The 16,849-nt window shown below is 34.5% G+C and overlaps 1 protein-coding gene across 22 annotated transcripts in view; it reads left to right on the top strand.

Moving 5' to 3' along the window:
• Positions 1-16,500, top strand: part of LOC128492871 (protocadherin gamma-A3-like) — a 258,015-nt gene extending 241,515 nt beyond the window's left edge. For 21 of the 22 annotated variants that reach the window (XM_053465612.1, XM_053465617.1, XM_053465599.1 and 18 more), the window contains 3 exons: positions 8,974-9,032; positions 11,413-11,501; positions 13,813-16,500. In XM_053465612.1, coding sequence (XP_053321587.1) covers positions 8,974-9,032; positions 11,413-11,501; positions 13,813-14,039 — 375 coding nt within the window. In that variant the 3' untranslated portion in view covers positions 14,040-16,500. Of the gene's footprint in view, positions 1-461; positions 3,283-8,973; positions 9,033-11,412; positions 11,502-13,812 lie in introns of those variants that run through there. The other variant, XM_053465608.1, reaches the window with a different exon arrangement.
• Positions 16,501-16,849: the final 349 nt, after the last annotated feature.

Here is a 16,849-nt window from a genome sequence, read left to right as displayed (position 1 = left end):
AAGAAGAGAAGTAGGAGATATGATAGAAACATCTAAATAGCAAAGTACAGGAGAGAAGCTACTTTAAAGGAGATGACATGTTATAACAGGAGATCAAAGTCTAAAACGTGAGGGTCAGAGGTCTAGATATCACGTAAGGATGTTTTACTTTACTGAGAGGGTGGTAGATAAATGGAATAGCCTCCTAACATGAGGAAGTGTAAAAATATATGGCATAGGCATAACTATGACTGATCCATATGTGTCTTGCATCAGGAAAATGGATAGACTATATGGGCCAAATGTTTCTTATCTGCCGTCACATTCTATCTTTGCTGACATGCATATGTACAATGATATCATGTAATATGTGTAATATATAACTGTAATTCATGGCACATAATATAGTGCAGCATTTTACATGGGCTGGTCAGCAACATGTAAACTACATATCCAGAAACAAATGCCACCATCGTGTGTATTTATATTTCCTCACTTATGTACCAAATTGTATTTATGCTTCCAGTTTTTTTGTTTTGTTTTGTTTTTTTTATATTCCTGCTTAAAATTGGGAGAAAAGGTAGAATTTCATTAGTACTCAATCCACTTCTGAAAAAAATATAAATAAACCTGAATAAGGCCTGCAATTCCTAGTAGAAACACCGTGTGCCGCTGTTGTCCAATAAGGTGAAAATGTTACAAAGATTGGTTGAAGTATACAATGTGCTGATATAGCAGCGTTGAAAAATGACACAGTTTCCAAAGCAGGATCCTTAGGATCACAATCTCCAAACATCAGTGGATTTTGCATCATTTCTTTGACTTCTTTTGGATTTAAGGAACATTACTTCAATACACCGAACAGGATAAAAACTTCTAACAATGGATTTTCAGAAAATACAAGAAAAAAAGATTTGGAAATCAGTAAAATGGCAAGTAATGTATTTTGCACTAATTTGTTCTTATAGTGGAATCTCTGGTCAGCTTCATTACTCTATCCATGAAGAGACAAAGAAAGACTTTTTGGTAGGAAATATTGCTAAGGATCTGGGCTTAAAATTCCAAGAACTGGCACTAAGAAAATTTCGCATTTCTTCTGTCACATCAGAACGTTTATTTTATGTGAATTTAGAAAATGGCAACCTCTTTGTATCAGATAGAATAGACAGGGAATCTCTTTGTGAAATGACAACAAATTGTATACTGAAGCTCGAAGCAGTAGTTGAAAATCCCTTCCAAGTGTTTCACGTGGAGGTTGAGATTCTGGATATAAATGATAATCCACCCATCTTTTCTAAAAATGTGATAAATTTAGAAATAAGTGAATCTACACCTACGAGAACTCGCTTTGTACTTGGAAATGCACTTGATCCAGATATTGGAATTAATTCTCTGCAAAGCTACAAAATAAGTGAAAACAATTATTTTAAATTAGGGCAGAAGACTGGTGCTGATGGACAAAAATACCCAGAACTTATTTTGGAAAACCCTTTAGACTATGAAAAACAATCAGAAATTGACCTCATTTTAACAGCCTGTGATGGCGGAAATCCTAGCAGAACAGGTACAGCTATGATCAAAATTATTGTTAGTGATATTAATGATAATACGCCGGTATTTCAGAAAGATCTTTATGAGATTAGCATAGTTGAAAATGCACCAATTGACTCTTTGGTTATTCATTTGAATGCTGTTGACGAAGATGATGGCATTAATGGACAGGTCACATATTCTTTTACCCGCATCACAAAAGTTGGCCAACAGGTTTTTACTCTAAATCCTCAAACAGGTGAAATAAAAACAAAAGGGCATATAGATTTTGAGACAACAAAATCTTATGAAATGATTGTGGAAGCGGAAGATGGTGGAGGCCTAGTTTCACACTGTAAGGTTGTTATAAATATTGTTGATGCTAATGACAATGCTCCTGAGATAATACTGACATCTGTCTCCAGTGTGGTATCGGAGGATTCTTTACCTGGTACTGTCATTGCTTTGATTAATATTCGTGACTTGGATTCAGATTTAAATGGAGATGTAAAATGTCAGCTAGAGGGTTCATTGCCATTTGAAATAATATCATCGTCTAGCAGCTATTACAGGCTGGTGACTTCAAGTACCTTGGACAGAGAAGACATGGATTCCTACAACATCACCATCAGAGCAACAGATAAGGGTTCTCCTCCTCTGTCCACCACCAAAACAATTAAATTGGATGTTTCAGATGTGAATGACAACGCACCTATTTTTGAGCAAGCTGAATATGCTGTTTTTATTCCAGAAAACAAACCATCAGGATCATCAATCTACAGCATACAGGCTTCTGATCTAGATACCCATGATAATTCTAAACTTGTTTATTCCATTGTCAGTAAAAATATAGATAACGTACCAGTGTCTAGTTACATTTCCATTAATTCAATGACAGGTGTTCTTTATGCACAGCGGCAATTTGACTACGAGCAGCTAAGAGAATTTGATTTCCAAATTATGGCTAAAGATAATGGCTCCCCATCGTTGCACAGCAACGCCACTGTAAGAATATGCATTACAGATCAAAATGATAATTCTCCGCGGATTCTGTACCCCTCAACAGATGGGTCAGCTTTATTTGAAATAGTTCCACGTTCTTCAAATAAAGGCTACCTGGTGACTAAAGTGGTGGCTGTGGATGCTGACTCTGGACATAACGCTTGGCTCTCCTACCAGTTTCTCCAGGCTCCCGAAAAATCTTACTTTACGATCGGTCAGCACACTGGTGAAATCAGGACATCACGTGTTTTTCAAGATACGGAATTGTTGAAGCACAAAGTTATAGTCCTTGTAAAGGATCATGGAAACCCCCCACTTTCGGCAACTGTAACACTAAACTTGGTGGTCGCAGAGAATTTTCAGAAGGAAGTGTCGGAAATGAATATCCAATCGAAAAAATCAGATTTCCAATCTAATTTAAATGTGTACTTAGTAATAGGCCTGGCTATAATTTCATTTTTGTTCACGATAACTGTCATGCTCGCTATTATCTTGCGATGTCGAAAGCAAAGCAACCCACAAGCTTTTGGCTCTCTAGCAACTGATATGTATTCACAAGTTGGACCTAAATTTCCAACAAATTTCAATAATGGAACGTTGACCCTTCCATACCCTTATGATGTTTGTGTGGCTCTGGATTCAACTGATAATGAATTTACATTTATAAAACCAACTCAGAACGTTCCGACAGATACCCTTATAAGCACAGACGATTCAGGCATTGGAATCAATGCATTAAATGATTCTACACTCACTGATTGTAATACACAGGTGAGATTTCTTTATTTCATTTTAGCACTTTAAGTCATACGTTTTTTTTAAGTTAAAATGTGGCCAATAAAAGTATGTATATTTATGTTTTACGGAAGCACTCTATTTTAAACGGTGATCGGGCACTTGTATTGTAGACAATGGTAATTGTCAGATTCATTAAAACGTATTAGATGCCATACTTTGTAGAAACATCATCCAAGCTGACTTTTTTAATGAATTCATCAATAACAGATTATTGTTATTCATTGTCTTTGTGGTCAGTTACTAGTTTACATGTAGGTCTTGTAATCACAAGTATACCTGGGTGAAATAGTATGGGCTCAAGCCAGTCACCTCGCTTACACTGGCTTGTCAGCAGGCGATGAGCATGAGCGAGAATTGATCTCACTCCTTCTTTTTAAGTACTTTGGTAGGTGAGTACCGCTAGCTTTGTGCGTGGCTCGACAAGCCTTTCCTATGTGTTGGGGTTGGCTCACCCATCTCTACTGGGAAACCAATCAGTTCCATGTGTTTAACTTTTTAACATTTTTGGGACAGTAACAAACAGATTTAGTAAGGGCGGCACTGATTGAATTTACCAAGCAGTCAAGATCTTGTCATACGTTGTTATGTACGAGGGTGGTTATAACTATAGCAAGGGTTCATCAAGAACTAGGATTGTTCTATTAGCTGAAAATATTTAATATTCTGCTTGTCAGCATTATGTCAGAGCGTGTATAGTTGAGTTTTCATGGTGATACTTGTGACACAATAAAAAAAATGTAATAAGGAACAAAAAAATGGCATGGGCATTTCTTAATATTAGGATATTGAAAAGTCTTACAATTTTTCATATCTGCAATCAGGGTATAAAAGGTATAATCTCACCTGTGCTGTCTAACCAGGGCCGAGGCTCCCTTGCCTGCCACTACTTCCTGTGCCACCACTTCCTGTGCCGTAATGACCTTACATTGCACAACGCGGTAGTCTGCCCCGCCTGCCCGCCTACTATTTGCCGCTGCAGCTGGGGCAGAACCCAGCTAAGATGCATTAATGGGCACAAAACACAGGAAATATTAACCAAAAGCAATAAGATATACAAGTGAAGTTTTTAACAGGATACGATTTTCCACCTGGTCCACATAAGCACTGATGCTTATTATGCTATCAAACGGTATTTTATTTTGTTGTTGCGTAATATAATTCAATACTTTACATACAAATTTTTTTTTATTTATTATTTGCATAGAAACAGAGTTGGATATTGTTATAAAAATTTGTATATATTAAGTTGGAGAGAGAGTTGGAAATCGGATTCATGACCGGTATTCAACAGTCTTTCTATTTTTATGTCATGTATATATTAATTCTATACACAATAGATTGTGAAATACAATTTTTTTGTTGAAAAGATATTATCCGGTTTTTGAATAATACAATGCCTTTAAGACAATAACTTTGAACGTCATATACACAAGATCATGTATTCTGTATCATTCTACGTATTCTTAACAAAATATTTTTTGAATTCATGACTTTTTTATTTATTTTTTTGAAAACTATATTTTGACAGCTGGGAAGTGTATGTTGTGCGTGCATGTACTTTTTACTGCGTATCATCCATATTTTATTATTTCGTTTGTTTCTATTCAACTGTTTTGGTCTTGTGTTAGTACTTGTGCCAAATGTCATAATATGACATGCCTAATAACTATAAAAATGGATCAACTAGATGGAGCAAATGGTTCTTAGCAGCTGTAAATTTCTGCGTTCCTTTTTAGAATTAATTCATAGACCACGGTATTTAGCTCCTTTAACATTCAGTGGAAAATTGTATAGGAGGATTGTATAGAATGTATAGCAGGATTTTAAACTAGTGAAATAAAAAGACTGTGAAAGGATAGGTTACTCCTCATCAACAGATTTTGTTTTTTTTCCAAATCTTTTAAATATTAAGAATAGAAACATATCCATGTCTGTATACTCACTATGTAGTGCGGAATCACCAGGAACGCCTGCAAAGTAAGCCACATTTCTTTGGCAGAACATGCAATGTGATATTATGTGTATTTTTTTTTATATATTTAGTATCATATCATATAACATTGTTTGGTTTTTTGAGTATTTGGGAATAGATTTTAGATGTTGTTTAGGATTTTTCTTAAAGCTGACTTAAAATGATAGCAGTGGCCATACCTGGTGTGATATCATCCTTAAAATGTTAGTAGATCTTAGTGAATGATTATGATTCTTGACAAATATTGAACAGATATGTGCCACCCATGTTAGAGCCCTTTTGACTCTCAACCCCTTTTAATTCAATCTGATTCTGTTCATAAGCTGAGCTCATGAATGCAGCACATTTCATTTGTTATTGTCAAGCATGTAAATTACAAGGACAGCTGCTTCTAAGTTGAAGCTTACAGTGTGCAACCAGTTGTTCACGCATTTTGTTTTGTCAGTATTTTTTTGTGTATATTATAACTTTGTGTCATTATGTTGGGGGTTGCTTTGGGTAATTGCCCCCTTACTCTATTGATATCATTGTGTTATTAGTGATCGAAAAAAATAGACTATAGTTATGTTGTCCATTTTCCAGAAGCACTCTACATGTTGGTAATATTTGAGTATAGTGGTAACATTAAATCCTGGCTATATTATTTGGTCATCCAAAGACCAAATGATTAAATGAATGAGATAATAGCTAATCTATGGATGGCTGGATGTATATCGCATTTATTCCACTAGAGGGCAATATTTCTTCCAACAGTGATTTGCCATTGGATACATTGTTCAATAATATTGTAGCTCTAAACATGTGCTAATTTATGGAGGATGTCTACGTTTCTAAACCGACTTTGTTTATAGTAGTCTGTTTATTTCAATAAATACAGTAGGCCAATAGAAAAGGCGAACTGTATCTAGTTTTGAGCACCCATTAAAATGATTGTGCGGAGTCTCCTTAGGAATGGGGAAGCCATCTTCCATCACACAGCTGTGGAAAGCACCCATGACCCTAATATGGAAAAATACATAAAAGTACAAATTGAAAAGGATAAGTTGATTCTTACTCTTTTTTTTATCAGGATTGTTCAATAACTGGTAGGGCATCCATCACCGTTCTAGATGAGCATCAAAAAAATTATTTCAATGCAGTTAAGATAAAACTATAAGCATTTTAATCTTGATTGTTAGATTTAAAAGGTCATTGTGTTACTAATGTGGATTTTGACAATATCAAAGATTATACTTATTAAAGTCTTCTTTGTTCTCATATATCTCCCAGCCCCAAAGCACTACACCATTCAAAGTGCTTTGGGACCCTGTGTGATGGCTGCATTGACTTTATAATAAAGTGAAAATATGAAAAGAAGAACTTAGCTTTTGACAGAATCACAATGTCTCTTTATTCTTTTTCTCAACTATATATTTAGTTATTGCTCCTGCTGCATTGTGTGTAATATTCCATTTAAAAAAAATCAGCTCTGGTTGGTAATACAACTGAATGGGACATAGGGAATACATGTATACCATTTAGCTTCAACTCTTGCTGCATGATTGAAGTTCATATTAAATGTTTTATTTTTTTTCTGAAAATGTGTATTATTGTTATAGCACTCATAAATGTTCATATTCCCATTGATCTTCATTTGAGACTGATACAACTTGTTTTAAATAAAGCAGCCTTTAACTTGACCATACTTACTACTTATGTGCTTTAGTACATAGGTATCAAGGTCATGTCTGAGTACAGCTGGTCATTCAATTCAAATCAATTCACAGGGGTATCAACCTGTGAATTGATTTGAAACTATTATCCAGTAGAGGGCAGTGGTTTTCCCAAAACGGAAACTAGAAATTATTTCAAGTGTTCAAATACTAGAATTTTTGGCATTTTCAGCATTTATGTTAAGCCGTCATTTAGTTACTTGGATATTTTAGTCCATATCAACATTGTCTGCATTACTGCCTGTTTATTTGTATGCAGTCAATAGAAACCAGAAATTAGGACACATACGGCCAGTATGCAGGTTCAAAGACATTTAAAAAAGCATTTCATATTTGTATTCTATGGTAAACTTTGCCCAAACATATGAAGTGCTTTAAGATCAGTGTATTTTCAGTAGGTATTGGTATGTGGAATGAGGGTTGCTGAGGCTGTATAGAAAAGAAAATATGGCTTTTGAAACAAATATTATGGCAAAATATTATGCGTGATTATTTATTGAACCTAGATATATAACAGTATGATAAGAAATTGGTGTTGTAGAAGTTCATGTTATTATGCATTGACATATTACAATGTGTCACGTATGTATGACTGGGAGCACTGGTAAGGCTTAACTAATGTAGACCCTAAATGTATTACTTCATAACGATCATAAATTAAAGAGTTAATCAGTTTGTAAAATGTTACAGTATGTCTGTATGTATTCTAACAAACCATCATCACTACTGTAATTTCAAAACAAGAATAGTCATTGAATAGATTCTTTGTGTGAATATCTTCTCTGACTAACATATAAGTATAAGTATCGCCAACACTGTTTCTATATTTGCTATTTATATTTAGAGGTTGGTAAAGAGAAAACATGATCTGACATGACCATTTAGCTTAATTATACGGAATAATTGACAGCGCAAGATGAACTGCTAATTACATATGTCCTATGAACTATGCTTTTTCTTGGCTATGATTAATCATGGGCAAATTAAATCAGACACAGCATGTCTGGGCATCAACGCAAATCAAAATACAGTTCTGGTGATACATGACAACTGTCCCAGACCCAAATCCTTGGCCTCTAATAAGAGTGACTTGCCTGTAGTCATCATTTATTTGGATTCATTAATTGTCATTCCAACTGTTACATAATCGACTGTTTAAACCACATCATAAGTACATGATTATGTTTGCATCATGAACTTTAGTAAGTTTAATTTTTGTCACCACAAAAGGAACATAGGAACATTCCAACAGAGGGATGGGGACCGTCGATGTATTTTATTTTTTGCTGTTTATTATCATTTAAAAAATGAATTGCTATCATAACAAGTCGCCGTGGCATGAAACTTTTTTACTGCCAAGAAAACAGTTACAGACGGCTTCATTATTCAAACTATAGTTTGTAGAATGATTTAGAAGAGAAGGGACAGTTTATTTAGCTGCTGATGCCGAGTTCAGCATGCTATTTTGTCGCTTATCTTCTCTGCAGAAGGTGTTCTTTGACCACGCTGGCGGTGTCCAAAAAGCACGCTCCACTCAAACTTTTTGGACACTGCCAGCTCCTGTGGGGTTAGAGACCAGATCCTAGAGTAAAGACAAGAGACAAGATAGCAGGTCCAAGTGGGGTATGCTTCCTTACAGTTACTGAAGTAAGCAGGGTTCGTCCTAAGTAGAACAAGATTCAAATAAGTATTGTGTTCAGTTTTTTTCCCCAGTGGTACATAAAATTGGAGGTAACTGAAGGCACATATTCATAATAGTGAATATTTTCCTAAGGTTGTTTGAGTTATTCTAACACAGATGAATACAATGATAAATATTTAAGCACTGGTTTTAAGAACAGCTGGACGATATGGTATTTCAACTTGTATGTTAAATATTTTCTGTTAATAAATTGTGGTCATATTCTGCGTTGATGTTATGAAAGTGTAATATGACCGAACACAGAACATCAAGTAAAAACACCAATTTGGTTCTTTCAGCAGGCACAACCTAACACAGACTGGCGCTTTTCACAGGCTCAGAGGCCGGGACCCAGTGGGTAAGTACTCTGATTGCATGTTTTTAAACTGGTGTTATAATTAATTATTAAAATGGATGAGAACAACATTTTATGTAAGAGGTAGAAATACTGCTCTGCTTTTTTATGTAACATTTTGACTCATTTAGCTCAAAGCTACCTGTTTCCATTCTCCAAAAATATAGTTTCACAGTTACTTTAACCGAAAGCTTATTTAGATAGATAGTCATTAGTGGCGCTTTCATAATTCAAATATTATAGAGGGAGTGTATATTATAGGTTCAAAAGGTATGAAGCATCTTAAATCATTGTGAAAATGTAGAGATGTGCACTGCTGCAATCTCAACCAGCCAAGAAAACAAGATATAACATAAAACAAATACTTGTGGGCTCGACACACCCAAAGTGCATAAAATAAATAAATGGCACCTTTATATTTTATGGGGTCACAAAGATGCTCTAAGTAAAGCATGGAAAAACAAAATGAAATATTTATAATGCAATATGTCTATTAAAGTCGTCGTAGGCAGTGCCCACTCAGGACACCGCTCACATGATCCACATCAACCCATAAGGTCACTGTGCTCCTTGTTCCAAAATCCAGTCCTTGACATTTAAGAAGATAAAAACCATTGGTATTAAAAGAACATTTTATTCAATAAAAACAAAGCAGCAATTATCTTACATTAAAATCAGGTGATATGCTCCATTTGTTCCAGGTTCTTTTCTCTCCACAATGCGTCGAATTAATCCAGCGGCCTTCATCTAGTGTATCTTGTCAGGTTTATAAATCCTCCCATGATCTTGAATCGTTGGTTAATGATGGATCATTTCATCTTTGTGCAGAGCCATTAGAAGAAGCACAGAACACTCCCATGCAGAAGAAATGCATATAATTATATACAAGGATGAAGACTATTCCCTTAACACCAACAAAACCTTACTAGATAGAAGAAAGCAATTATGTTAAATTGCATGAGGATAATCACACAAAAAACAATCTTTAATGCATTTTTAATTTATCAACTTTATTGTGTTTCGATGTACACCTAACAAAAAAAACGATTGCACTATAATATAAAATTATATAAATAGCTAACTAAACATATCAAACTACAGAGAGAAAAATAAAACAGTTAACTCTGCAAATGGAGCCATTTAATGTAGCTGCGCTTGCTTAGTTGTATGCAATTTGGAGATCCTTTAAACAGAAATTAAAGAACTGATTCTGGAGGATAAAGGTACCTAAATAAAATATTGGTCCCTATTTTATTAATGAACTCGTTTGAAGAGATGGGACGATCAAGCCATAGCAACACTAAGAAAACTAAAGTTATTCTAGAGCACGTAATCCAACATTTAACATTTAAGTAGCAATAATTTAAAAAAAAAATAATCTTTCTTTGTATGCAAGCCTATGGTGTCTAGTACCAGCAATATCTGAATGGTGAACGTGAAAAGTATTGTTTCCTGATCCAATATACACATTGGAAATGCCTACTGATACCACATCTATACCATTACACGTTATGAGGTCTTAAAAGGACACGATGCAAACATATCTTGTGACGCCAGCAAATGATTTATTTATGGATAACTCAAAGGATTTATTTATGTATTTATACATGGAATTGGACTGCAGATAATAACCTTTCGCCTGCCCAAAGACTGAAAGAAAGACAGGATAAGAACAGTCAAAAGCACCAGAGGAAAACTGAGGAATCGTACCGTGAACAATAACTCTCTGAGTTATATATATAGATTATCAATCAAACCCGTTATACTCTTGGCAAAGCACGTGAAAAAGAAACAGAAAACTGAAAGCATGTTGTTATTGTTTTCGGATAATAATAAGAGTATATCGGAGCTAACAATGATCTTAATTAACATTAATGTTCAAAAATCTAATTTATGGCACATCACTCCTGATTATACCCTATACAAATGGTTCTTATTTACCATCAAATTCTATGTTACTATGAAATAAAACGCTGATTTACAGAATTCAGAGTATGCTAAACTACATTGGTTTTCCGGTACAGTTTGTTAACCCTTAAAAAAATGATGCTGACAAGGCAAATATCTGGGTCAGTTTGAATCGGTTTCTTCATCATTACTACAATAAAGACACTTTCTAACATAAACTAGAACATGATATAAATACAATATATTAACAAACCACAACCATATTTAATTGTAGAAATGGGGTTAGAAAGGTCCGAGCAGGTGAAGCTCAAGGCCTTATATACCTATATCTGTGGATATAATAATAATATTAATAATAATATGTTCTTTTATTTTGCTTTTTCAGATTTATTTAGATGTATAGCAATATTGCAGTTAACAATATGATTTAAGATCAATAAAAATGGCTTAGCCGATGTCTTTTTGGTCCCTTTAGAGCTCAACCCACAGAAGAAGCCGGAGTGTGGCCAAACAACCAGTTTGAAACGGAGAGACTTCAAGCAATGATCTTGGCATCGGCAAACGGTCAGTTTTTATTTGTGAACAATAACTCTTTCATTGAATTTTTATTACCTAATTAATTTTGAGGCACTTACTTTGGGTGTTACTATTCTTTGTTACATACTAGAAGCTTTTTTCTCATATAAACAGTGGAATCAGCACGAGCCACGAATACATATGTAGTGTGCTTCTAAAATGGGTTATCCTCAGGTTCATAGTTTTTTAGGAGGCTTATCTAAAACACATTTTTTATGCATTGCATACGTTTTAACTAAATAAAAATCAGATGTCATAGCTGTCCTGATTACATAAGGTATATTTATTATATATTCCCTAAACAGGGAGTTAGCAATAGAGGTCAACATTCCAATTCAAATATATCTTTACATTATGAAGGGTCAATCCTAGTGAGGAAAAAGGCCATATCAGGGAGCTGAATAGTATATCAGCTTAAAAGTTCAATTCTAAGACTTAGTGAATACAGCTAAAAGACCTTTTTGGTTTTAGTTTGCCTGTGTGGTTTTTTTTATCACATTTTTGCCTTACTAATTAAAAAAATATACAAATCTGTAAATGAGTCTTTGTTTAACATACTAGAGCTGGTAATTATTATTTTGTATAAGTGGAACAGCACCTTCAAAGTGATTCATTTTAAAGGAAAAGGCATGTCATTTATTTTTAATTATAATCCATGGAGGCTGTTTGTGCCCTGCACCGTGTTTCTATGAGAAGCCGAGTTTCTCCATGTATCATGATCTCCATCCTCTAGGAGAAAACTACTTATCCCCAATTAGGATTTTTCAGGAGATAGATTGCTGATCACTGCATGATGTGAGTTTCATAAACCGAGACTAGAAGAAAATCGGTTACTTAATCATGCATAAATCATTTTTAATACAGGGAAGTACGTTACAGGTGGTGGTCAGCAAAAATAAAAATAAGAGGTCTTAAGGACAAAAATAGCCCACATGGAAACCTTAACACCAGCACACTTACATCCATGCAGATATCCAGAGATGTCCACTAGGGTAACCAAATCAGTCTTGTTTTCCAGGACATATTTTCAGCTATCGCTTACTATCACAAACTTCTTCTTCTAGCGTGTGTGGTGTTTAACCGATTCCCCTTAATGAGTTTGTACATCCTACATCATGCAGCTCATTATTTACCTGTTCATCAGCAACTTGTAAAAATGAGACAGCCTTGGAGACAGCGCTATATATATATATAGTTCACTTTGGAATACTGCTGTTTTTGCTGGAATCATTATTACTTAATGACTGTTTCTTACATTATGGTTTTTTTTTTTTAATAAAGAAAGTATGACTATATTGAGTGGTTTACTTTGCAGTGGCCATATATCTCATTAACCAAATATTGCTGCCCTGTAGGATGCAGACATTTTTCTATAACCTCACACAGATAAAGGGACTATATGGCCATCCCAACAATGATAAAACATACTGTTATAATGCGTACATTATGGTCCCCTACATCATTTAACCAAACAACTGAATGTTCCTTTTAACCATGTAAAAAAATGTAACATTGCAAAAGAGAAACAACCCTTTGAAGGCTGACACAGAAGGTGACTGTTGCTCTTACAAAAATCAATATCCCGTATTGATCGACATCATTTACTGCATCCCTGCCTGTAATGGTCTCAGTTTGGATGTTTTCACTTGCAGCATATCCACACAGTTATAATTTATAGGACATCTTGCTAAAGGCTGCAAGGTTTAGCCAAAAAAGTTGACCATGTGCACAATAAACACTTTACTCGCTGCCAATTATGATCATTGGTCAAGAAACTTTAAGGAACAATATACATCGCATACTGGTCATCTTATGGAGTGTGCGGCTTTGAGTCATCATGTCATATCGCATGTGGCTGATATATCATTATTTAAAATGGAAATAATCCTTTATATTACATACACAATTTAATTCAATGAATCAAAATGATTAAATTATTAATATATTATAAAAATAATTATATATTGTAATGTAAGGAACTTTCATTCTACTAGGAGGGTAGTAGATAAGTGGGACAGCCTCCCAGTAAAAGTTGTAGGGGTTAATACGGTAAGTGAATTTAAACATGCAAGGGATAGGCAAATGTTATCCTAAATCCAAGATGAGACCAAATACTATAAGTCTTTACAGCAGGAAAATATGAGCAGACTTGATAGGCTGAATGTTTATTCTTATTCTATATAGTAATTTAGTACATGGGCATTCAGGTTAGATTTGGAAGCATGCAATATTTTTATATCCACCGCTCCGTTTCTGTGTGTGCATTCTTTATTTATCTATTTGACTTTGAATCCTACAGAAGCAGCGGAAGGAAGCTCTGCGCTTGGTGGAGGAACAGGAACCATGGGACTTAGCGCACGGTATGGACCACAGTTCACCCTGCAGCACGTACCGGACTACAGACAGAACATCTACATTCCGGGAACGACATCGACGCTCACTAATGCTGCTGGGAAACGTGACGGTAAAGCCGCTGCACCTTCAGGAGGCAACAAGAAGAAATCTGGGAAAAAAGATAAAAAGTAGCTTGGAAAACCAATGAGAGAATTCAGCCCTGTTGATGAAAATGAAAGCGTTCCAGCCCGACCCAAACTCCCAGAGATATGCATGAATGCCACTTGTAAAATCAGAAATGACCATAATATGAGAATAGCGAGAGAGAATGTAGCAGAATATCATGCCGCTGAAGTTGTATCTTAAACTGGATGCCTATTCTCACCCAACATATGCATTGGCAACATTTGCAAGGTCCTTACTCAGCCCATACTATATACTCTTAACAATAACTTTTTCACATCTATAGTGAGAGAACTACTTCCCGTGAATATATTTATCCCAGAACAGTTATTATAAATACAAATGCATAAGTGAATTTGTGAAATATTGCTGGCTTGAGGACAATGTATTCCTGTGTGGATTTTGTATACATATTTGTTACGCTTAGGAATAAGTTAGAACGCTATATATATTTTCTAAAAGTTGTTTAAAAACCTTTCTGCAAAAGCACCACAGGGCATTGCAGTTATCTTATGGTTAGTTCACAAGAAAATGAAAATCTAAAATAAATTTGTTTAACCCCTTAAGGAGAATGGGCGGTCCCTAAACCCATTGAAAACAATGCATTTTGAGCCCGTACATGTACGGGCTTTGTCATTAAGAGGTTAATTCTGACTTTCCTGTCTCACAAAACGCTAACGAGCCTTGTGCAGTGCCATCCTTTTTCGATGTTTCGATGTTTCTCTAAAAATATCAGAAATGTTTCGGAAAACTCGGTTAACAAAGTTGATCATTTTAGAGCTGTCTCTTTGGGCTGTGAAAAAAATATTGCAAGCTGCTATGTAGAGGAATTGCTATTGGGGTAATATGTTTCTCTCTGCTCTTAAAGAGTAACTATAAAAGTAATTTAAATTTCTGCACATAGAATTGCATGTCTGATGTAAGCTTAATATAAACGTGTTCCCTGGGGTCTAGATTATCTTTTTTATTTTTTACTTTTGCATGTACGTATCCAGCATGGGGAAACATTCTTTATATAGAATGTTCAATAATTACGCCTATTTAATGCAGGTCAGTTATTTAGGACTGTGAGGGTAATTTAACTATTCTATAAGGGATTGGGTATAATTGTAATTATCAATCAACCAGGTCAATTGAATATGGATACCGAATTATCTTATGATGTACTAGTGCCCATTGTCATATAATTTTAAATTATTCTTACTGGACTAGTATGATGTACTATGTGGCTACAGGACTACTAAAGATTGAGACTCAATACTTACCGAAGAATGTAGACAAAGATTTGTGTTTTGATTAAAATTTGTATTGCTTAGCCCTTCCAAATTGCAAATCTATATTTCCATATTTAGTAAAAAAAAAAAAAAAACAACCCACAAGAAAATATGAATTGTGGTCATTTATCGAGTTCACAAACAAGTTTAGGGAAATATATGAACATTGTGAAAATGTCAAAAAAAAGGGCAAACTGTTATGTAAATGTATAAATTCAAATATTTTAGATAATTGCTTTTTACAGATGTTCCTTTAAAAAGCAATCACATTTTTACCTTTTGTTTATTTGTACTTTAATTATTGACTTTTTTTTATTATTATAGTGTTGTAAGGTAGCTGCTAAGAGTACATAGCCAGCACACATTAATCATTAAGTGAAAAAAAAATAAAAAAAATCTCACATATACAGCTTTTTTGCATTCAGTATTTGGTTCTTGATATAACGTACAAACTTACCAGAAAACAAAGCCGTTTGGCTGCATTCAGAATAACCTCAAGTACAGTAATTCATTGATTGCTATTATGGCTTGTTTTTTTTTCAAGGTCTAACATAACATAATCCTTTCTGATACCTCCAGCATTAAGAGGTCCGTTTATTAGTTCACTGGGTAGAACGTAAAACGCTACAGCTTGTCGCAATTTAATACATTGTTAACCCCTTAAGGACAATGGGCGGTCCCTAAACCCATTTTGAGCCCGTACATGTACGGGCTTTGTCATTAAGGGGTTAAATCTATGCTTTCTATGCCAATAGTGTCCATTGTACAATTTCAGATGGATACATTGGGAATATACTTCCCCCCTTACCAAAGGAAATACTAACAATAACATTTTATGCAGCTACAAATACTATTAACGAATGCCGTTTAGTGAGTAATTTAGGAGTAGGATACATTTTGATTTTAACCTCATTGTAGAATAGCTTGCAGTATATAATAGTAATGTGATCCTATCATCTAACTTGTTGGCAGCAGTATTTGAATTCCTCTTGTATCTGTGTGGTTTGTGATATAAATGTACATGAAATTAAATGCACCTGTCCTTCCAATGTGTCTTAATTACTGATCTGTACTTACACTCTTCTAATATCCATGTAGACTAATGTCAAAGTACTATACGCAAGTTTTATACTTTGGTATTTATATCTTTTTCTTTCTTTGGAAAAAAAAATAATAAAATGTTTTCTTCCAAAAAATACATTATTTCCGTGGAAATTTATTTGGGTATTTAAATGCTTGTAGCGTAATATTAACCAACTCATTTGCTTGGGTATAGTTTTATACATTTACATTAGTAAAAAAAAAGTAAAAAAAAAAATACTATACAAAACTGGGTCAAGATCAAGAGAAGAAACATGCTCTAAGGGACAGTTCCCTAAACCGTAGATTCTAAGAGTGTCAAAATATATCCGCAAATTTGTGATGTGGATTTTGCATTTTGTATTTTTTTCCTTTGCAATGCAAAACTTTTGGAGTAAATAACATCACTTCAGTAAAACACAACTTTCAAGTAAAAATACTTTATTGCACACGACACCCGAGTGT

Source organism: Spea bombifrons, chromosome 4, assembly GCF_027358695.1.
Source record: "Spea bombifrons isolate aSpeBom1 chromosome 4, aSpeBom1.2.pri, whole genome shotgun sequence".
NCBI lineage: Eukaryota > Metazoa > Chordata > Amphibia > Anura > Pelobatidae > Spea > Spea bombifrons.
Note: the sequence above shows the minus strand (reverse complement) of the source record. Positions and strands in the feature narration are given on the sequence as shown.